This window comes from Mustela erminea, chromosome 1 (genome assembly GCF_009829155.1).
Source record: "Mustela erminea isolate mMusErm1 chromosome 1, mMusErm1.Pri, whole genome shotgun sequence".
In the NCBI taxonomy this organism is placed as follows: Eukaryota; Metazoa; Chordata; class Mammalia; order Carnivora; family Mustelidae; genus Mustela; species Mustela erminea.
The window spans coordinates 88,273,036-88,296,374 of record NC_045614.1 but is presented as its reverse complement, the minus strand read 5'-3'; the positions used below and the strand labels follow the sequence as shown (position 1 = coordinate 88,296,374).

Genomic DNA, 23,339 nt, shown 5'->3' with positions numbered 1-23,339 from the left:
ATGAGGAACCAAACTGGCCACACCTTGATCTTAGACTTCCAGTGTATCTTGGGCTTCCAGAACTGTGAGAAATAAGTTTCCGATGTTTAAGCCACCCAGCCTGTGGTATTTTGCTATGGCAGCCCAAGCTGAATAGTACATGATCTCCCGAAGGCTCCACATGAGACACTCTCAATATCCAGCAGCTCTAGAATCCAATGCAGTGCCCACTTCTGCTCTGAGCCTGGGCCAGAGTCAGAGGTCTGGGGAATAGAGCCATGAAGCCCAAGGAAGATCTCACAAAACCACAATTTCCTCACAATCCATATGGAAAAAAATTTCATCTGGGATGAACCTAGACCCTTCGCTTCATATGTGCATTGATAACCTCGGCTTTAGTTGTTGAGTCACCAGGTTTCAAAAGGACAAGAGTCATTGTAATTGATGACAAAGGATTGGTCCCAGGAGAACTCACTGCTTCCTCCCTATCAACAGCTACGTCACAAAATAGAACACAGAATATAATGCAATAAGCAAGTTTCACACACGGTTTCCCGTAAGTGGTTTAACCAAAATACCTTTATTTTTACTTTGAGTGACAAGGATTAAATATTACATGAAAAATCTCCAGACCCCGCTTTGACTAACACTTCCCTGTTCTCTAGTGATAAACAAGAATTCAAGTTTCAACTCATTCCTGAATTAGATTCTACTCACTGCTCACACTGAGTTTTCTTTTGCTAGAGCCGAAAACAAAATTTTAAGTAATGTTACAGGTCAAGTTAAGTTTCTTCTTCATTCAGTTCTCGGTCCCTTACAAACTCGCAGGAAAGTTTCAGTTACTCTTTTAGCTACTAGAATGCAGTCCTTCTCATGTCACAGAACATCTGACCCAAGTCCTCGCTGGTAGGAAAAAATTCAGAGGGTTAGGAATCCTACCTAGGAGATCAGAGACTGAGCTACTTAATTGCTGTGTTGTGTGGCGCCGTTTCAGGGAAGGTAAACTTGTTTTCATGGGCTATGAGAACAGATGCAGCCAGAACGAGATTCTGCCCTAGGGGAGTGTTGGGACACACCGCACCTCACACTCTCCCTGGGTTTCGAACCGGTTAGCGTTGCCCCCGCAGCTGCCGTACCAGAACTGTTGGCAGGACTGCTTCTCCTTGTCGTAGTACCATTTCAGGGTGTAATCCTGGCACTCCCCTGCCATTGGGTCCATGGAACAAGGATCTGCAGCAAAACAAAGGCAGGGAGAGCTGAATGTCCTGCAGGAGCATGACCGCAAAGGAAAGATGGTTTGGAGACAGAGCTTGGGAACGAATCCCAGCCTCACCATCCACTGGCTCTGTGAGCCTGAGCTTATCCTGAACTTATTCTCTCTGAGCCCTAGTTTCTTCACCCATAAAAGCAGTGGAAAAACCCACATCACAAGTTCGTCATAAGGTGGCATGAAACATACGTGAAAAGCACAATACAGTTACAGGCTTATTTTGCTTGGTACTCACCATATGGAAGATACATGAGATAATGTGTAAATGAGTGAACGAATGAATGAATGAAGCTTTCTGATGTCAAGAACTCCTCACTTGCCTGTTATGCTCATTTCCCTCTTTTTTCAAATTGTATCAATCCCTTGACTTATCCTAAACCCATCCAGCCTTCTAGGGACCTAGCAAAATATCCAGCTTATTACATGTATTTCTTACTATAGTACCCTGACACTTACCCAAGAAGTTAAGATATATCTATTATAAGAAAAACATGATGTTCCTAAAAAATGAAAAATAGCATTTATAATTAACAAGTTACAACAGAAGAAAATCTGAGATGCCCTGAATTTTACATCAGACATTAATTTCCCTGTGTATGTAACTTCTGTCTTTCAGGGAGAACAGATTTCCTTGGATACACTTGATGTCACAGAAAAATACTTGTCTTAGCTCAGTGGCCATATAGCATAGAATAATGGTATCCTTCAGAGAGGATTTCCCCCTGGGCCTTCTAAGCACCACCAAATAAAAATGATAAGGTCTTCAGAAAGCGAGAGGCTAATATTCATTGTCAGCTCCTTGGAAGACACCTCCCATTGCTATAACAAGCCCAGACCAGTTTTCTTGAAGGAGTGACCACATGTGCTAGGCCCAAGGGAATGAGATACACTCTCAGTGAGGTAAAGAGCTGCTCATGGAAATTGTCCAGGAGAAGAAACCAGAGCAAATGCTTCTCCAAAACTTGTCAGAGTTAATAGGAAAATACTCCAAAGGTGCACTTTTGGCGTATTCTGTGGAGTCAATAAACAGATCTGGGGCTCAGCATTCAGCACTCTCTACCATGACAAACGAATTTAAACTGACAGCCAAGGACTTGTTCAAACAGATAATTCACAAAGCAGAAATAAACTACTGGGACTTCACCAAATTAAAAACCTTCTGCTCAGTGAAGGAAACAATCAACAAAACTAAAAGACAACCTACAGAATGGAAGAAGATATTTATTTGCAAATGACATATCTGATAAAGTGTTAGTATCCAGAATCTACAAAGAACTTATCAAACTCAATACCCCAAAAATAAATATTCCAGGTAAGAAATGGACAGAAGACATGAATAGACATTTCTCCAAATAAGACAAACAGCTGGGGGCGCCTGGGTGGCTCAGTGGGTTAAAGCCTCTGCCTTCAGCTCAGGTCATGATCTCAGGGTCCTGGGATCAAGCACCACGTCGGGCTCTCTGCTCAGTGGGGAGCCTGCTTCCTCCTCTCTCTCTGCCTGCCTCTCTGCCTACTTGTGATCTCTGTCTGTCAAATAAATAAATAAATAAATAAGACATACAGCTGACCAACAGACACATGAAAAGATGCTCAACATCACTCATCATCAGGGAAACGCAAATCAAAATTACAATGAGATATCACCTCACACCTGTCAGAATGGCTAGAATTAACAACACCAGAAACAACAGATGATGATGAGGATATGGAGAAGGGGGAACTCTCTTGCACTATTGGTGGGAATGCAAGCTGTGCAGCCACTCTGGAAAACAGTATGGAAGTTCCTCAAAAAGTTAAAAATAGAGCTATCCTATGACCCAGCAATTGCACTACTAGGTATTTATCCAAAGGATACAAACATAGTGATTCAAAGAGGCACCTGCATCCCAATGTTTATAGCAGAAATATATACAATAGCCAAACTAGGAAAGAACCCAGATGTACATTGATAGATGAATAGATAATGAAGATGTGAAATGAATATATATATATATATGTGTGTGTGTGTGTATATATATATATATATATATATCTCAAAAAGAATGAAATCTTGCCACTCACAACAATGTGAATGGAACTAGAGGATACTGCACTAAGCAAAATAAGTCAGGCAGAGAAAGAAAAATACCATATGATTTCACTCATATGTGGAATTTAAGAAACAAAACAGATGAACATAGGGGAAGGGAATGAAAAATAAGATGAGACAGAGAGGGAGACAAACCATAGGAGACTCCTAACTATAGGAAAAAAACTGAGGGTTGCTGGAGGAGAGGGTAGGTGGCAGGATGGTAATGGGCATTAAGGAGGGCACTTGAAGGAAGGAGCATTGGATGTTAGATGCAACTGATGAATCACTAAATGCTACCTCCAAAACTAATAATAGAGTATATATTAATGAAATTGAATTAAAATTTTTTAAAGTCTTTTAAAAAGTAAAATAAAAACAAATGCTTAATGTCCACTGAAAATTTAAAATGTGGCTATTGCAACTAAGGAACTGATTTGTTTATTTAAATTTAAATAGCCAATGTGGCTAGTGGGTGGTCAGTACAGCTATAGGTGAGTAAATCCTGATGCTTTCTCTCTGAGGTATTCTTTGTAAGACTCCAAACCTCTGAGTCTTCAGTTTTATCTTATCAGTAGGATATGACATTGGGCAATATATGTCACCCAAGCAATTATTGTCAGCCCCCAATTTTACATTTGCATTATTTTTATCATGAACATTAACTTTTACCTTCTTAGAAAGATTCTACAGCAGTGTTACTCAAGAGGTCCATGAAATCAAGGAATGAAGGAAAAAAAGGAGGAAAGATGAGTGTTGGATAGGACTGGGTGTTTCTCCTGGTATATATGTCTTATAGTGTAGTCATGGAGGAAAAACAAAAACAAAAACAAAAAACAGATCTGTGTGCTTTGGAGAGATCACTGGAATTGAAAATATGTCAAGATTGGCCTGGTTCTGGGAAAGAAAGGACACTCACTTAATTCTTCACAAGTAAGTACAATAAAAGATTGCCAGTGTTACAGCAGAATTTGACTGAAGATACAGGGGCACAAAGGAGGCCATGAACATTTAACACTTCCTGGGGTCAGAACAGACTCTAAGTGGAGGTGAACTTGAGTAGTGAAAGGTGAATAGAGGTAGTCCAGGTGGCCACCATGGAGAGGAGGCAGACGGGCAGGTGAGGGTGAGCACCTCTATGGCGACAGGAAATAAATAACAGGGCATAAAGGGACAAATACTGCACAAGGCGTGTGCAGGGGAGTGGTGGCCAGAGAGGCCCCAGAAGACCACGGCAAGGGTCTGATTGAGGGACCTGTTTGCCTTTCCCAGGCAGAGAGACGCTATCTTCTAAACAATGGGGAACTATAGAAGAAGAGAAATGGCAGTCACACATGTGTAGGCAAATAAGAAAAATTAATTTGGTGCCCAGACAGCAGTTGGAAACAGGACAAATTGGAAGAAATGAGATGATAGAGAGAGTTCGCCATTACCCTAGAAGTGAAAGCCAAAGTGTTGGAAAAAAGATGTGGGAAAGGGGGATGGACTTGAGGGATGCTGAGGAGAACCACACCAAGGTCTGGTCACCAGCTAGAGCGGGGAGGCCAGGAAAGGAGAATGACCAGCATGATGTTTGGGTTTTGGCTTTCCATTCCTGGGCTGATGGTAGTGCATTCCAGGAAAAGAATAGATGAGGAGAAGGTTTGAATGGTAAAGACAAGTGGAGCTCATTTAACTGAGTTTGTTTGAGATAACTGAGGACATGTACCACAGCCCGATCTGGAGGGTAGGTGAATACACTGGTCTGCAGCTCAAGAGAGTGAAGAAGGTAGAAGATATGGATTTGGAGTCATCAGTCACAGGGGAAAGCCAAAGTCCTGGCAGAAAAGTTCACCCCTTGTATGTGTGTGTGCAGAGTGCTTGGGGGCTCACCGCAGGCCCTGGGGGGAAAGCATGGCAGGTTGAGCCTGAAATTAACAAAGCCTAAACGTCTGTACCCCTCATTTGCATAAGCTTCCTCTAAAGAAATACCCACTTTGTCCTTAATTTTAATATCTTTTTTTTCCTATTCTTAAAGACTGGCTTATATGTAAGCATTGTATCAACATCAGATTCCATAAAACCCAGATCCCCCTGTGAGGATGGACCTGGAAAGAGGAGCCCACAAGAATGGACAAGTGAGAAGTGGGAAGACCAAGATAAGAATGCTGTTTCTGAAGCCTGGAGAGGAAAAGGTCTGAAGAGAAAGATAGTGGGTAAAGCCCCAAGGAGGCTTTAAGTCAGGTCTTCAAGTCAGGTCTGAAGGGGCCCTTTGATCTTTCTTGACAGCTCGAAGCACACTTGAAGACAAGGGCTGGCTGTTCTTTCTGAAGAGGGCTAGAAATGAGGGTGTGCAGCCAGCCCTCTAGGAGGTCACAGGAGGCTTTACCTGGCCACCTTTATTTCTTTTGAAATCAAAAAATATAAAATAAAATAAGGACATCTGCTAGAGAAAGAGACATGGCAGAAGGAACTTGAAGAAGTTGTGAAGGTTTAGAGGGCCCTTGGAAGGCAACAGGAGAGGAACTGGCCAGGGCCAAGTTACTGACTGTGGGAAATTGAGGGGAACTTCCAGCCTCAGTGTTTGACTCTGAATAGGACTGGATGAGATAACTGGTAAGCTCTCCTCCATCTCCTTCACTTTGAATTTGTGGGAGAGGGTGCTTAGAGCAGTAGTTCTCACACTTGGTTGCTCAGTGGACTCACTGGGTAAGTTCCACACGCAGAGATTCTGACTGAAAGTGTCTGGGGTGGGGTCTAAGCATTGAGAATGTTTAGATTCTCAAGCAATTCTAATTTACAGCCAAGACTGAAAATCACCACCTTAGTAAGATTACCTGAGGACATTCTATAGTGGAAATACAAGAACTAGCAAGATCAGTTCTTCTATGCTTAATGTTTAGCTGTCCGTGCCAAGAGTGCCAATTCCTGAGCTGTCTGGTTTTGTTATTTCCCTTCGGACATGTGTTTGCTTTGGAATCTAAGAAGAGAAGAGGACATTTCATTGGTGTCTTAACAGCTAACTTGTATCCTTCTATGTGGCAAACACAAATTATCCAGTTTTATTCTTAAAATAATCCTATGAGGTAGGTATTCACATAATCCCCACTTCACAGATCAGAAAACTGAGCCCCTGGAGAACCATCTGGGCATTCAAAAGTTCTAGGCAATTATCTCTCATTGAATCTAAGCAGGACTGACCCCACCACTCACTAGAAACCTCTTTCAGCTATCTTTTCCCTGCCTTTTCAAAACTTCATGGTCAAATTCCCCCCCATCATATCTCTTTCTGATGTGTTTACTGTTTTGCTTAGTTTGCTCATTAAGAGGTAAGAGGTAACATGGCATTTGCATGATCACATGCCATAGTCAGAATCGATGCTACCATTGTTTGAGTTGGATCCAAAATATTCCCAACATGCTTCTAAAACATACTTTAAACTTGTTCAGGTTATATGTAGCCACTGATACAGAGATGAAGGAACCTTCTACTTTCCTTCAAGGTTAGGAGTATGTTCGCCACTTCTGCAATAGGTCATTGCTTCTGGGTCATGAAGTAAACACTTTACAGGGTTTGTCTCCATAATAATATTCCCTGAAATAACTACTGTTCAGTTCTAGTTTTACAGTCAGACGAGAGTCAGCCTTCATATGTTTTCTTAAATTAATGGCTTTAGTTACGTACATGAATTTGTGCATTTGAAAGGAAAGTACCTACAAAGCCAAAATTTTTACTCTAACACTGTGCACAGGAATTTTTTTTTTTAATAAAGACAATCTAAGGAGCAAGAAATAGTTTGGTTTTTACCATAGGTAGTGCCTGAATTTCCTTCTTTTCCGGTTTGCTTTTGTCTTGTAGACCTTTCTTGTCCATTTCTTTTAGCACCATATCCATTCTTTTCATGACTATCAAGTGCTCCTTGCCAAGTTACAGATTTCATTGTGGCTTTTCTATTTTCCTTTAACAAAACATCTGTCCCTTCAAGTGCTTCCAGATCATCTGCAAAGCCAGATCTGCCAAACTGGGGCTTGGGCAACCTGCACAGAAACAATTCTGTCTCAAATTGCAAAAGAATCACAAAAACTGGGAGGTTCAGTCCCCAGCTGGTACGAGTGGGCTCAAGAAACTTCAGGTTTGAGCATTTCCTGATGACTGTGGTGTGAGATTGGCTAGTTTCTTAGGTTTGCAGAGATGTTTGTACAGAAATCAGAATAATATGGTTGGCATTATTAATTTTGCCTCTGAGACATGGGATTAAAGGCTGGGAGGATGTAGTAGAATGGGAAATTGCTATTTCTTTGCTTTTAAATACTGATGTGGCCTTTAAGTTTGTTATATTGGTCCTATATTATTCTTAACATTAAAAAATAATAACTTAAAAAAAAACAGATCAAAGTTGTCAAACAAAGGAGCATCCTAGCCCAATGGTTTGGGTGAAGTCAAGGACTTGGCATTGCCTGTTACCTTTTTTTAGGGAAAGAGGCTCTTGCATGGGGACAAAGCTGTGGGATAACCTCAGCTCTGCCTTCAGCCTACCTCCTGATAGATCTAAATGGTTTCAGCAGAGTGTCCCCTCGGTTTGGGCCTCCACATTTTCCAATGAGCTCAGGGGATGGGTATTGGTTTATCCCATCTAAAAATAAAATAAAATAAGTAAATCAAATAAAATCAAGCACAAAATAATATAAAACTTTAAAATAAACATACAGTAAAATAATGTATAAAAACAAAATATTGTCCACTAAGACATAAAATTTAAAAGACAAGAGGACAAAGCATAAAATAAAATATACAATAAAATAAAATAAAAAACAAAAAAAAATCAAACAAAACATACAGACCAAAAAAATCTGTAAACATAAAATGAAAAAAGTATATAAATTCAAATAAATCATAGAACAAACACCAAAATAAAGGCAAAGAAAATAAAAATCCAACAAAATAAAAACATGAAATTCATCCTATCACATAAATACTATAAAATAAAATCAGAACATAAAAGAGTATACTAAAACATAAAATTAAACCTAACATAATGAAAGATTTAAAAATTAAGTAAAATGAAATTGGAACAGACTGGGAACATGATTCCCGCAGCCTGCTTCTCCCTCAGAGTCACTAAGCCACCAGCCATCTACTAGAATTCTGTCCTCCACTTCCTACAAAGGTAAGGAATCAGAATCCACATTTTAACAAGATCCCTGAAAGATACATGTGCACATTAAAATTTGAGAAGCACTGTTATATGCCACTGGATTCTGTAATCCATATTCCTAAATATAGGAATAATAAAAATTATTCCTTGTATTTGCACAACACTGGTGCTTTCAAAGTCCATTCACATATATACTGGAATGCAGACTTCACAAATAAGGACAAGACTGTAATTCTCATTTTGGTAAAAGGGAAAATCAAGAGGTTAAAGTAGAAATCTGAGGCCTCTCACACAACAAATGAGAGGGCCCAGATAAGAAACCAGCACTAGGCTCCTCATAGTGTGGAGGTCATGATAGCTCAGGGTTTTCAGGAAATGCGCTGGGGGTGCTCTCTGGGACTCCCCAGAGGACACACTCAACAAGGGTGAAAGTTCCGTGGGCACCTACTTGCCCAAATACCTGGTTCTACTAAGTTCCTCTCCCAACCCTACCCAGGGCATCCTCAGTGCTTACTTTTTAGAATGTTCAGGAAGGCCCTCGTGAATCCCTGGGCATAAGCTACTTCCTGGTCTGAGATTCCCTCCAGACGCAGCAGGTGCTGCTCAGTGGGGAGGCTGGCCACACCCTCCAGCTCGGCCAGCTCTTGGGTACTCACGCCCGGGCCCAAAGCCAGCACAAACAGAGTGATGCCCTCGCACTTGGCCTTCAGGGACAGAGTTCTTAGCTTCTCCTGATCCCAGCTGCTGGTCTCGCTGGCCACGATGGCGAAGAGGACCCGCACCGGCCTGGGCAGAGGGGCTGCCAGGAGCACCTTCTCCAGCGTCCACTCCAGGGCGTGTCCCAGGGCAGGAGGTCCCTGCAGAGTGCGCTGGGAAGCCTCCCGGATGTACTTCCGCATCTGTATCTTTTGGCCATAGGAGGTTAAGTGGAAGCCCTCCAGCACAGGGGGGTTCCCTGCACCTGGCCAGAAGTCTGGAGTCGTGTGCATCACCAGGGCAGCACGCGCCCCACGGGGGGACATGCTGGGCTGTGCCGCCACCTCCAGGTCATTGAGCACAGCATCCACTAGACTCAGGGCAGTGCGGTACACATCAGCACCAACGCCATAGGAGCTGTCTACCACGAATGCCATGTCCATGTCCGCTGTGAGGGGTCCTGGCACGCTCTGTTCACACTCTGGGTCTGGTCTGCACTTGTCTGGGGAGGAAGATCCAGGAGAGGCTGGGGTTACCACGCATCCCTTTCCATTCCACGCAGACACATTCCCAGACCCTCGGTAAGAGCACATGCTGCTGAGTGCGACCTGCATTGTGTTAACAAGGTGAGCTGATGGGCATGGTAAGTAATCATGCCCATTTTTTCAGAAGAATGAACTCAGACAATCTAGCCCTACCATTAATGTTTTTAACCACTAGGCCATGGCTTTCTAATCTCTGGGTTCACAGACACCCACATGATTGATCCTGGCTCTCTTACTGGGTATGTGACCTTGGGCAAATTATTCAGCCCTCCCCATGCCTGTTTCCTCATCTGTCAGTTGGATATAATGATGATAATAATATGTACCTTATGAGGTTGAATGCGAGGTTTAAATAAAAAATGAGTCAATACAAATAAGCACTCAGTAAATACCAGCCAGGCTTATCCTTCTATAGGAGAAGGAACCAAGACCCAGGGAGACCACGTGTCAAAAGATTTGGTGGGTGTGAAAGCAGCTCATCAACTGTAACATACACTATAAACAGCAGTCACTGTATTTGACTTAACCAACTTCTCAGGGCAAATCTCCCATGGCAGTGTTAGGTCTAAGTGTGGACCAGTAGAGGGAACAATTAAATCCCCCTTTCAGTTTCACCTATAGACTTCCTCTGGCCCTGGGTGCCAGGGGTGTGGATGAGAGTGCTTTGCACTTGGGCAGGCAAGGGCTTCAGCACAAAGTTCTCTCTGGCACAGATGAATATGAGTGCAGGTATAGTGATGGAAGCCAGAGACACAGACACATCAAATGACTTGCCAATATTCCACTGATGGTCAATGGCTGTTCCAGGCTGAGCATACAGGATTCTGGACAATTAGTTCAGAGGTCTGCCTTGCACAGTAAGGGCCCACTAAGTGAGGAACACAAGCCCAGCCATCAACAGGAGCCTGGCTGGACAGATAAATAAGCAGAGCAGACCAGGGATGAGAATACAGGGACAAAAGGGACTGTGGGGCCCTCTAAGACACTTGCCCATCAAAATAGGTCAAGTACAACTCAGTTCAGGCTGACTATGGCCATAAAGGAATACAGTGTCTGTGATTCTCAAGATGATTCCTAAGAAAAACTGGAAATCTGGACTTTATAGGAATTCCCAGATTCTAAGACTCTGCACATATTCAAGTGAAAATACATCTGTAGGGCCCATCTAGCCTGTGGCCACCAGTGAATTCATCCTGCTCTAAAGACATCAGTCTGATCAGAAATGCTGAGTGGGCTTACCATAGCAGAGAGTACAGTGGGCCATGTGCTCCACGTCCTGGTGCCTCTCGGTCTCCCAGACGAACAGCTGAAATCTGTTGGTTCCATCCATCTAATCCAAACACATACACAAGATTATCAGTAGTGGCATTAAATTTCAGGTCACGTTTTTCATGCTTTTTCCAATTCAGATGAGAAAGACATTCGTTTCATAGTTTTAGAGAATACATGTATTTATATACAGATAAATAATTTGGTATTACCTATTACAGTTATTTATTGTCACTTAGTTCTCTAGTTCTAACCTGAACATTAGACTACTGTTGCTGTGGGGACATGTGGGTCTTCAGACTTCTGATGTGTATAAAACTCAACCAGTGTTGTGTTGTGTTGTGTTGGAATGAAGGTCAGGGAATTGAAGATTCAATCATTTATAAATTCCATAAATGTTTAGTGATTATCCACAGTATGCAAGATGCAATATGGTGGGAGCTTTAAAGAGGCAGACCCTTTGAGGAGGTGGTCATATAGGTCATACACCATTAGAATGGAAAGAGGTAGATACCATAAGGGAGGCCTCTCTAGCATATTCCTGGTGTTCAGGGCTGGTACATACCAAAGCCAGAAGGCAAGAGGGAGGAGGACTCAGGGAAGGCTTTGTAGGGATGGCAAATCTATTTACCTCCTTCCTTCAACCTTTCCAATTATGATTAATGTAATAACTGATATCAAAACTTAAAAGCAAATGATGATAACAAAAATAAATCCAACAGATTCATGTGACAACTAGGTAATCAACAAACCCATTCCCTCTTCTTCCTAGGGCCACAACAGATGACATTTTCCATTGTCCTTGTAGTTAATTGGGACCATGAATGGGGTCTAGCCAATGCCAGGTGGGTGGAGGGATCCCATTTCCAGATCATGTATGATACTCTGTGTGTGCACATCTGTCAGCCAAATATGAAGGACTCAGAGAAAGATTTAGAGGCCCTTCTGTATGAGGGGGTCTTTGGTAGAATCCCAGGTCCTGAAATGGCTGCATAGAAAAAAATGCTTGTCCGTTCCACACCCACATCCAAGGACCCACATTCCCTTGTGACAGATGAAGAAAGAATACCTGATTATGTTAAGCCACTGAGACCTGAATGTTTCTGAAGTTAACCTTCCCTGACAGATGCAGATTATTTGCAGACCCTACACCTCATGATGAAATTTGGAATACTGTCAGATTATTTCTGTCCAGGTGTGAGGGGGTATTAAGATTATTCATGTCCACCACATTGTCTGCTCTCTGTCAAAATGTGAAGGACAGGGCACCACTGAAGGGCAATTCCTCTTCCTTAATCCCTGTGGCCAAGTAGGTTGTAGACTCTAAATTTCATCTGGTCCCAGGAATTCAGCTAGTTATCAAACCATTCTGAATACCTGCAAACTCAACAGGAGATCAAAGAAAAGAATAGCAGCAATTCTAGGAACAGAAAATCGACCACTTTCTGAAAAGTAGGACAGGCAGTGAAGAGAATCTGAGGGAATAGATGGAAAGATAGACCACAGCGGCAGGGCCCAGCTTCTGGCAAGTGACAGAGTGGCAGAGTACAAAATTGAAACTTTTACAAGTCTGCTCTGTGGAGGGAGGTCGCTCCAGTGGCTAAGCAGGGGGTGGAGCACTTGTGGGGACAGTGAGGTCTCAGGACCTGCGGGATCACAAAAAAACAGGGGTGTCTGAGTGTGGCAGAGCTCAGATGGGGAAGCCGGCTGCAGAGACAGAGCCAAGGAGTGGGATCTCAGCTCTGGGTTGCCATAAACTGTGATCTGATGCACAGTCAGGCCACCGTTCTTTGAACAGAGATCCCACAAGTGGCAGATCCGGGGAGACCCCCTCCTTCCTCCTCTGGGAGGAGTGGCACAGGAGTGCACTACAGGAATCTGGACAGGAATCTGGTGCAGGGCCCTTGCACCAGAGATAGAAATTACCCAGTCTTCTCTGTCACAGACTGGGTAAGCAGAGTGCGGCTGGAGGCCAGGGAGATGGGAGTCACTGACTCCTTTTCTTTGAGGGCACATTGAAGAGTGGGACTCCAAGCTCTCGGTTCCTCTGGGGCCAGAGACTGGGTGGCCACCATTATCATTCTTGTCCCACAAAGCTGTACAGAAAGCGTTCAGGGAACAAAAGCTACCAAGAGCAAAACCAAGCAGATTACTTGGACTGGCCCCTGGCAAGTCCCATGCAATTCTGCCTCAGGGAAAGACATTTGAGAATCACTGCAACAGGTCTCTCCACCAGAAGATCAGCAGGAACATCCAGCCAAGACCGATTTTACCGATCATCGAGAACTGCAAAACTCCAGTGCTAGGGGAACACAGCACATAGAATTCACAGCTTTTTCCCCATGATTCTTTAGTTTTTCAAAGCTAAATTTTTAAAATTGTCTTTATTGTTTCTTTTTCTACTTTTTAAAAAAATTTTTCTTCTTTTCTTTTCCAACCAACATCTTATCAATTCCGTTTTTAAATTTTTTTTATTTTTTTTAATTTATTTGACACACAGAGAGAGCACAAGTAGGCAGAGAGGCATGCAGAGAGAGAGGGGGAAGCAGGCTCCTCGCCGAGCAGAGAGCCCGATGCAGGACTCGATCCCAGGACCCTGAGATCATGACCCGAGCCGAAGGCAGCGGCTTTACCCACTGAGCCACCCAGGCGCCCCATCAATTCCGTTTTTAAATACTTTTTTTATTTTTATTTTTATAGTCATATTCTATCCCTCCACTGTATTTTGCCCTTATTTTTGTGTATATATATATGAGTTTTCTTTCAAAATTTGGGAGACAATTTCGTCTAACAAACCAAAATATACCCAAATCTAGTGTACATTTTTCCGGGGTTATTGTTACACTATTAGCATTTTGTTCTCATTCATCTATTCTTCTCAGGATAAAATGACAAAATGGAAAATCTCACCTCAAAAAAAGAGCAAGAGGCAGTACTGACTAATCAATACAGACATTAGTAAGATGTTGAAAATAGTGTTCAGAATGATGATTATAAAGATACTAGCTGGGCTTGAAAAAAGCATAGAAGGTACTAGAGAATCCCTTTCTGGAGAAATAAAATCTTACCAAGTCGAAATCAAAAAGGTTATTAATGAGGTGCAATCAAAAAATGGAGGCTCTAATTGCTATGATAAATGAGGTGGAAGACAGAATTAGTAATATAGAGGACCAAATGATGGAGAATAAAGAAGCTGAGAAAAAGAGAGACAAATAACTACTGGATCATGAGGGGAGAATTTGGAAGATAAGTGATACCATAAAAGGAAACAACATTAGAATAATTGGGATCCCAGAAGAAGAAGAAAGAGAGAGGGTGTAGAAGGCACACAGGCGTAAAGTAAAGTGGAGAACTTCCCTAATTTGGGGAAGAAAACAGGCATCAAAATCCAGGAGGCACAGAGAACTCCCCTCAAAATCAATACAAATAGGTCAACACCCCATTATCTAATAGTAAAATTTACAAATCTCAGAGACAAATAGAAAATCCTGAAAGCAACTCAGGAAAAGAGGTCTGTAACCTTCAACAGTAGAAACATTAGATTGGCAGCAGACATATCCACAGAGACCTGGCAGGCCAGAAAGGACTAGCATGATATATTCAGGGCACTAAATGAGGAAAATATGCAGCCAAGAATACTATATACAACTAGGTTGTCATTGAAAATAGAAGGAGATCCTGGATATCAACCTTTTGTCTATACTATAAAGAACTTCTCAAACTCAACACACACAAAACAGACAATCATATCAAAAAGTGGGCAGAAGATATGAACAGACACTTCTTCAATGAAGACAAACAAATGGCTATCAGACACATGAAAAAAATGTTCATCATCACTAGCCATTAGGGAGTTTCAAATTAAAACCACATTGAGATACCACCTTACACCAATTAGAATGGCCAAAATTAGCAAGACAGGAAACAACATGTGTTGGAGGGGATGTGGAGAAAGGGGAGCCCTCTTACACTGTTGGTGGGAATGCAAGTTGCTGCAGCCACTTTGAAGAACAGTGTGGAGATTCCTCAAGAAATTAAAAATAGAGCTTCCCTATGACCCTGCCATTGCACTACTGGGTATTTACCCCCAAAATACAGATGTAGTGAAAAGAAGGGCCATCTGTACTCCAATGTTTATAGCAGCAATGGCCATGGTCGCCAAACTGTGGAAAGAACCAAAATGCCCTTCAACGGATGGATGGATAAGGAAGATGTGGTCCATATATACTATGGAGTATTGTGCCTCCATCAGAAAGGATGTGTACCCAACTTTTGTAGCAACATGGATGGGACTGGAAGAGATTATGCTGAGTGAAATAAGTCAAGCAGAGAGAGTCAATTATCATATGGTTTCACTTATTTGTGGAGCATAACAAATAACATGGAGGACATGGGGAGATGGAAACAAGGGAGTTGAGGGAAATTGGAAGGGGAGGTGAACCATGAGAGACTGAGGACTCTGAAAAACAACCTGAGGGTTTTGAAGGGACGGGGGGTGGGAGGATGGGGAAGCCAGGTGGTGGGTATTAAGAAGGGCACGTATTACATGGAGCACTGGGTGTGGTGAAAAAAACAATGAATACTGTTACATTGAAAAGAAATTTTAAAGAAAGAAAGAAAGAGAGAAAATAGAAGGAGAGATAAAAAGCTTCCAGGACAAACAAAAACTAAAAGAATTTGTAAACACCAAACCAGCCCTACAGAAATATTGAAAGGAGTCCTCTAAGCAAAGAGAGAGCCTGAAAGTAACAGACTAGAAAGGAACAGACAATATACAGTAACAGTCACCTTACAGGCAATATAATGACACTAAATTCATATCTTTCAATAGTTACCCTGAAAGTAAATGGGCTAAATGCTCCCAATCAAAAGACACAGGGTATCAGATTGGATAAAAAGGCAAGGCCTATCGATATGCTGTCTGCAAGAGACTCATTTTAGACCGAAACCACACTTCCAGTTTGAAAATGAGGGGGTGGAAAGCCATTTACCATGCTAATGGACATCAAAAGAAAGCTGGGGGTGGCAGTCCTTATATCAGACAAATTAGAATTTAAGCCAAAGACTGTAATAAGAGAAGAGAAAGGATACTATCATAATTAAAGTGTCTATTCAACAAGAAGATCTAGCAATTATAAATATTTATGCCCCTAACATGGGAGCAGCCAATTATAAAAACCAATTAATAACAAAATCAAAGAAACACATCGACAATAATATAATAATAGTTGAACAGTAACACCCCTCTTACTACCACAATGGACAGATATTCTAAGCAAAAGATCAACAAGGAAATAAAGACTTTAAAAGACGCATTGGACCAGATGGACATCACAGATACATTCAGAACATTCCATCCCAAAGTGACAGAAAACACAATCTTCCCTAGTGCATATGGTACATTCTCCAGAACAGTTTACATCCTGGGTTCCAAATTAGTTCTTAACCGGTACCAAAAGATTGGGCTCATTCCCTGTGTATTTTCAGACCACAATGCTTTCAAACTAGAACTCAGTCTCAAGGGGAAAGTTGAAAATAACTCAAATACATGGAAGCTAAAGAGCATCCTACTAGAGAATGAATGGGTCAACCAGGAAATTAAAGAAGAATTTTTAAAAATTGTGGACTCTGAGGAACTAACTGAGGGTTTTGGAGGGGAGGGGGATGGGAGGTTGGGTGATCCTGGTGGTGGGTATTGTGGAGGGCACATACTTATGGAGCACTGGGTGTGGCACATAAACAATGAATTCTGGAACACTGAAAAGAAATTTTAAAAAATAAATTTTTTTAAATAAAAAAAATTTATAGAAACAAATGAAAATGAAAACACACTGTTCAAAATCTTTGGAGGCAGGAAAGGCAGTCCTAAAAGGAAAGTACATAGCAATACAAGCCTTTCTCAAGAAAGGTCTCAAATACACAACCTATCCCCACACCTAAAATTGCTGGAGAAAGAACAGCAAAAAAAAAAAAAAAAAAAAAAAAAAGCCTAAACTCAGCCCAAGAAGAGAAATAATAAAGATCAGAGCAGAAATCAATGAAATAGAAACCAAAAGAACAGTAGAACAGATCAACAAGACAAGGAGCTGGTTGTTTGAAAGAATTAATAAAATCGTTAAACTCTTGCCCAGATTTATCAAAAAGAAAAGAGAAAGGACCCAAATAGATAAAATCATGAATGAAAGAGAAGAAATCACAAGCAATAGTGAAGAAATACAATTATAAAAAATATTATATGAGCAACCATATGCCAACAAATTAGACAATCTGGAAGAAATAGATGCATTCCTAGAGGTATATAAACTACCAAAATTGAACCCTGAAGAAATAGAAAACCTGAACAGACCTATAACCAGCAAGGAAATTGAAGCAATAATCAAAAATCTCCCAACAAACAAGAGCCCAGGGTCAGATGGCTTCCCAAGGCAATTCTACCAAACATTTAAGGAATAATTAAAACCTATTCTTCTGAAACAGTTCCAAAATAGCCAATAGAATCCAACATACATTAAAAAATTAAAATTTCCTCACCTGGTTATGCTATTTCCTGACTTAATTCAAATCAACCAAGACTGACTAAACAACTACAAAACAGAGGTTTTAACAATCCCTACAGAGATACAAAACTGACAATCACACCCTCGAAGTGTGTAACGCCTAGCAGGAAAGACAGATAAACAAATTTCAAGAAAGAAAGAGGTCAAATAATATGTTTTAGGAACAAAGGAAGAGAGGGTTCATTTGAAGCTCAGGGGATCTAGGGAGCCTGATGAAGATACTGACATCTGGCACTTTGGGAAGAATGAGTAGGATACTTACTTAGCAAAGAAGCAGGCAAAAGATAAGAATCTGGAGGAACAACATGTACAAAGGCCCAGAGGTACACAGTGGTTTTCTCTAGAAGTCTCCTTTGTTCCCATTCCCTATGGATTAGAGAACGCCCAGCTCCAATGTGCAGCCACACAGCACATCTGAAACCCTGGAACCCCCTGCCAGATGGTGGAGGCGGACATAAAGAAAAAGGGCAGAGCTGCCCAAATTCAACATTTAGATCTAAATTCCACATGATCATCATATCTGAGTACTGACCAAACCAAATGGTCCTAATTAATCACCAGGGGTTAGAGAGAACAGTAGACATTTGATAGCTTTCCTGGAAATCACATGAATCACTTTGAAAGGCTGCTGAAATCAGGATCCATGGCGGTGTTCCAGGAGCTATGGGAAGACTAAGATAACCCTAGGAGCACCCATTTTATTCCAAGAGTTGTGGGGAAACATTAAATTCGGGTACATTACTTTTAAATCACAAGAAACATATGGAAGTGTGCTATAAAATGCAGTGTTTGTGTGAATTTTTAAGATTGTATGAAAGACATTAAAGAAATCCAAATATCCTCCCAAGTTTGGTCCATGAGAAGAGTCCAATGCGGCAGTAACGGATGTGGTGTCAGTATCCCAGGTCCTTTTCCTTGATCTGCTGTGGTTGGCTGTGTGACCTTGGACAAGGGTCTGGTGCCTAAGATTCCTCAGCAATAGAGTTGAGGGTCTGAATGGATGCCACAAGTTTTCTTCCTGTGTCAACACAGCCTGGTCCTCAGTTCTAACCTTCTGTATTTGCCTCATGTTACCTTTTCTATCCGAGCAACTCAGAGGATGTAACTCTTCCATCTGTTGTCTGCTTATTGGAAAATTACCAAACCCAACTGAATTGGAATAGTTACAAAACTTACATCTTTTTAAAAACTTTTCTTAGGAAGAATAATTTTGTGATCATGCCTAAAATGTTTAGTGTTCTTGCAAAAATAGAATTGTGGGAACAAGTACACATAAACACAATGGAAGCCCATAGGTAAGTATGATTCAGTATAGATTCATCCATACCCAGTTGTCATTAATGAACCTCTAATTACTTTGAATTTGTGCCTACCAGCATGGTCCTAGTCACTGATAAGGTAAACAAGATAATTCCTGGGAAAGCTCAAGCAGAGAGACAGTGTGGGAGAGAATTCAGTATGAGGAGAGGAGAAAATTGGCTCTATGAGTCTTAGTGAAAACTCCCATCAGCATCAGAGAAGGAAATTTCATAAACAGAGTACCTTAAACACAGACTAAGTGACCTGCTTGGGGCGCAAAACTTTACGGTAGTTTGAATCAATGCCTCTGGCGAGTTTCTCAACTTCATTCCTGAGTGTCCAGCTATAGCCTGTTGGGACTAGTTGTGTACTAAAGACGGGAGTTTATGGAGGGAAGAAGACATGGCACATGGATTTGCATTCACATCCTCTTTTATTTCTTAGACAGAAAGATACTTCTTCAAAGGATTCAGACAACTCTCAAACTCCAGCCTCCAATTTTTAAAGAAGTCCCCATGAGCCCTGAGCTGGAGAGACCCACAGGGTTCAATCCAATGCTCTAGCTGTTGCACAAAGCTGCCAGCATCATGGGACAATGTTTATTCCTGGGACTGAGCTTGGGGAGGCTCTCAATTTGTATGGGAATAGAAGGAAAGAAAGCAAGTGCTGGGGAGGAGGATTTGCCTTGGACGGAGGGAGAGCTAACTGGACCCTAAGGAGAGAGACTTAGAAACCATCTGGCTTCCAGTTGAGGCAAGAACTTGGGGAACAAGGGAAAATGGACAAACTGGGGAAGGAGGCAAACAGAGTAGTCATGCGACCTGTGACTGACCCCAGGAGCTTGAGTCCAGCCCTGGCTCCTTGCAGTTAGCATGACCCCATCCTACCAAGACTGCCATGAAACAGCTGCCTACTCCTGGACTTCCCAACTAACATTTGGGATTGGCATTGGATTGAGGTGGCAGGTGGCAGAGTGGAACTTGGAAACCTGACAGATTAGAGTACAAATTCCAGGACTATGCAGGTTAAAACAAGTTGCTTTACCTCTGGCCTTCCCTTACCACATCTGTGAAATGTAGATTATCATTACTAACTTGTGGGATAGTTATGAGGATTGGACCAACACTCCTCAAACTTTAACACTCATGCAAACCATCTAGGGATCTTGTTAAAAATGCAGAGCCTGGGATGGTGCCCCCATCAGGCTCTACCCCACTCTCAACATGGAGCGTGCTTGAGAGTCTCTCTCTCCTTTTCCCTCTGCCCCTCCCCCTACTCGAGCATGTTCTCTCTTTAAACAAATAAATTTTTAAAAATCTTTTTTTAAAATGCAGAGCTCAATTAATTAGATCAGTGGTAGAGTCTGAGATTTGGCATTTCTCATTACCCGGGTAATGGTCTTGCTGCTGGTCCCAGGACCACATTTTGAGTATTGATGGGTTAAGATGACAAGGCACGAAAACCACATAGCACAGTGGTTGGAACTTCATAGGTGCTTACAAATAGAAGCTGTCTAATTTAATAGTTCTTGGGTGAAGAGGCACTCTTCAGGTCCCTGAAGAAGATATGGTAATAATAATGGCTACCCACTAAGTATACACATAGAAAGTGTTAGCCCAATGTCCCTGTAGGCACAACCTCTTAGGACTTTTATGACATATCTGTGAGCTTATCCCCATTTTATAGGTGAATAAGTTGATGTCCCAGTGTCAAGAAAACATGTCCAGATAACATACAGGACCAAAACAGAGTATGAAGTCTTTTTTTTTTTTTTGAGATTTTATTTATTTATTTGACAGAGATCACAAGTAGGCAGAGAGGCAGGCAGAGAGAAAGGGGGAAGCAGGGTCCCTGCTGAGCAAAGAGCCCAATGTGGGGCTCGATCCCAGGACCCTGGGATCACGAGCCGAGCCGAAGGCAGAGGCTTTAACCCACTGAGCACCCAGGCACCCCCAGAGTGTGAAGTCTTTACCTAATTTCTTCCCTTGGCTACTGATCCTGGACTTAGAGCAGTAACAGTCTAATGGAAAATAGCAACCCACAAGGCCTCAGCTGCAGGTTATCCATGGCCTCTGGAAGAGTCTCTCCAGGCAACCCAATACTTTCTTAATTTAAAAAAAAAAGTCCTCCTATAATTTTTCTGAATCCTGAAATTACACAAAACTTATAATTACCCACCCCCATTTTTTTGACCATCCTCTTAATGTGTCTATCCTTTAGAGCTGATTTTCTTGTCTCCATGATAGCCAGCACTCCATTCTTTGGATTCTTCTCTTTTAATACACAGAAATAAAGAGAGGACTAGTTCATAGGTTTATCTCATAGTGTTGTAAAGATAAAATGAATTAATACATGGGAAGAATTTAGAACTTCTAAACTCCCTTCCTGTTCTTGACTTTTGAACTCAAAATCTCATTGCTGATGAAAACTCCAGACCTTGAGCAAGTTATTTAACTTCTCCATGTCTCAGTTTCATTCTCTGAGAAATGGGCCCACAATAGTTATCTCACTGGGTTGTTATAAGGATTACAAGAACCAATAAGTGGAAAGATCTTAGTATAGTGTCTGAGTCAATAAACATGAGCTATTTTCCTAGGTATTGTTTCAAGGGAAAATGTACTAGACTTTTCATAAAGAAAAATAAAATTTGAAATCTGGGACTCAAATTTCGTTTTCCCTGCAATCCTCTGCTTTTTAACTTTAAAAAGCAGGGCAAAGATTTTGAGATACATACAGACAACTGGATCCAGACACAAATAGTCCAATGCTGCAAAACTTTTTTTAGGGCTAAGATGACTCAATGGATGGCTTAAAAAATCTTTTTAATATGCCCCATGGCCTCTGAAAATGTTTAAATGGACTGAGAAGTTCGGAATCTGTTTATATAATGATTTCAAATTGAACAACTATCATTTTTCCAGAAGAAGCATGTGGGTGTTGTTTTGTGAAATAAAACAAAATAGAGGGGAAAGACAAAAGCCTCACGTGTCAGAGAGATTCCTCAGGCAGATAATTCCAAAGACAAATTACAGGATATTTCTACTCTCCTAACAGGATAGCCCTAAGGATAATGCACAGAGTAGGGGAGAGATTAAGGGCTGCAATTATCTCCAGTTATGAAGAAATGAGGATTTTTCTGACAGGCCTTGAGAATGGAGCTGTCATCCTTATGGTTTCTCTCTTTGCTTGTGTCAACAGAAACGAGGTCATCCATTACATTTGAGCGGGCAAGCAACACTTAGCACCATGTAACACTTCTACTTTGTTACATTTAGGAAACAGAATTGGTTTCCAGCACCCCGGGGCAAGAATATGTCTAAGAAACAGAAAGGAGAGCAGAGAGAGAAGTGACCAAGCTGAGGTCCAAGTGTACTGAAGCTAGCAGATTCTTTTCACATACGATTATATCCTTTTACCTGGAACCTAAAGCAACTAAGAAGCCGAGAACACCCTGACCAAATATTCACTCTACATCAAATCCCAACAGTCTGCCCAGGATTCTCTCAGACAGCCACACTGCTGGACATTTGAGGTATGTAACTGTACCCCAAGGGTCACTCTCCAAATGTTAGGGAGATGCTTTTTTTGTAAATAGATCATTACACCAGGAAGGGAGCTAGATAACATTTACTTGTGACCTTCTCTCCATTTTAGAGCTGAGCAAAATGAGACTCAGAAAGATGAAGAGACTTTTCCAAAGGCACTCATTGTTGATGGAAGAGCCAGTCTCTAATTTAACTGTTATTTGGTTATATCCTGCCTTTAGGAATCCATTCAGGAAGTTATTGAGGGCTACTCCATCAACAATACATCTCTGCTCACACATCCTCCTGGACAAGAGGGATGTTACAGCAAGAAAAGAACTCAGTGCTTTGCATTTTAACTTTGTTTATCAAAACCCAGGGTATGTAGTCCAATGGTTGCAAGCTATCATAATTTTATCTATTGATTCTTAGAAGCATATCCACAGCTGTGATAACAGTGTCTGTCACCTATCCTCTCTCTTTAAAAGAAAATTAAATGGTCTAGCACAGCTAAATTAACTAGCTATTAGGCTGAACTATATGACATTTTCATTTTTGCTAGCCCATCACAGTTGAATATTGACAATGGAGTCTCTTAGAGAACCTGTCTTTATTTTGATAGATCATCCCATATATTCCATGAGAATGTGTTATGTGGGTTTCAGTTAGAGAAGTCACGTCTGGAGAATAGGTAAATAAATTGTGGAATGTACACACTGAGCATAGTTCAGAACAGCAGTAAAAAATAATGATACCCATATACACAACATAGATAAACAAGGAGAACAGACATTATGTTGAGTGGAAGAAGCCAGATACGAAAGAGTACATGTTATAGGATTCAATTGAAATGAAGGTTCAGAACAAGCCAAACTGCTTATTTGACTATGACAGAAGCCAGAAGAGCAGAGACTCTGTGGAGTGTATAGTTTGGGGAAGCATGAGCAAAACTTAAAGGATGCTGAGAGTTTCATATCTTGAACCATGTCTTGGTCAC

At 41.4% G+C, this 23,339-nt stretch overlaps 1 protein-coding gene across 1 annotated transcript in view; it reads right to left on the bottom strand.

Moving 5' to 3' along the window:
* Positions 1-539: 539 nt before the first annotated feature.
* The window catches only part of LOC116584439 (collagen alpha-4(VI) chain-like), a 109,631-nt gene continuing 86,831 nt past the window's right edge, over positions 540-23,339 (bottom strand). Inside the window, 5 exon segments of the mRNA XM_032332781.1 lie at positions 540-1,209; positions 7,105-7,334; positions 7,834-7,930; positions 8,967-9,650; positions 10,933-11,023. Of these exon segments, the coding sequence (XP_032188672.1) occupies positions 1,034-1,209; positions 7,105-7,334; positions 7,834-7,930; positions 8,967-9,650; positions 10,933-11,023 (1,278 nt within the window). The 3' untranslated portion in view covers positions 540-1,033.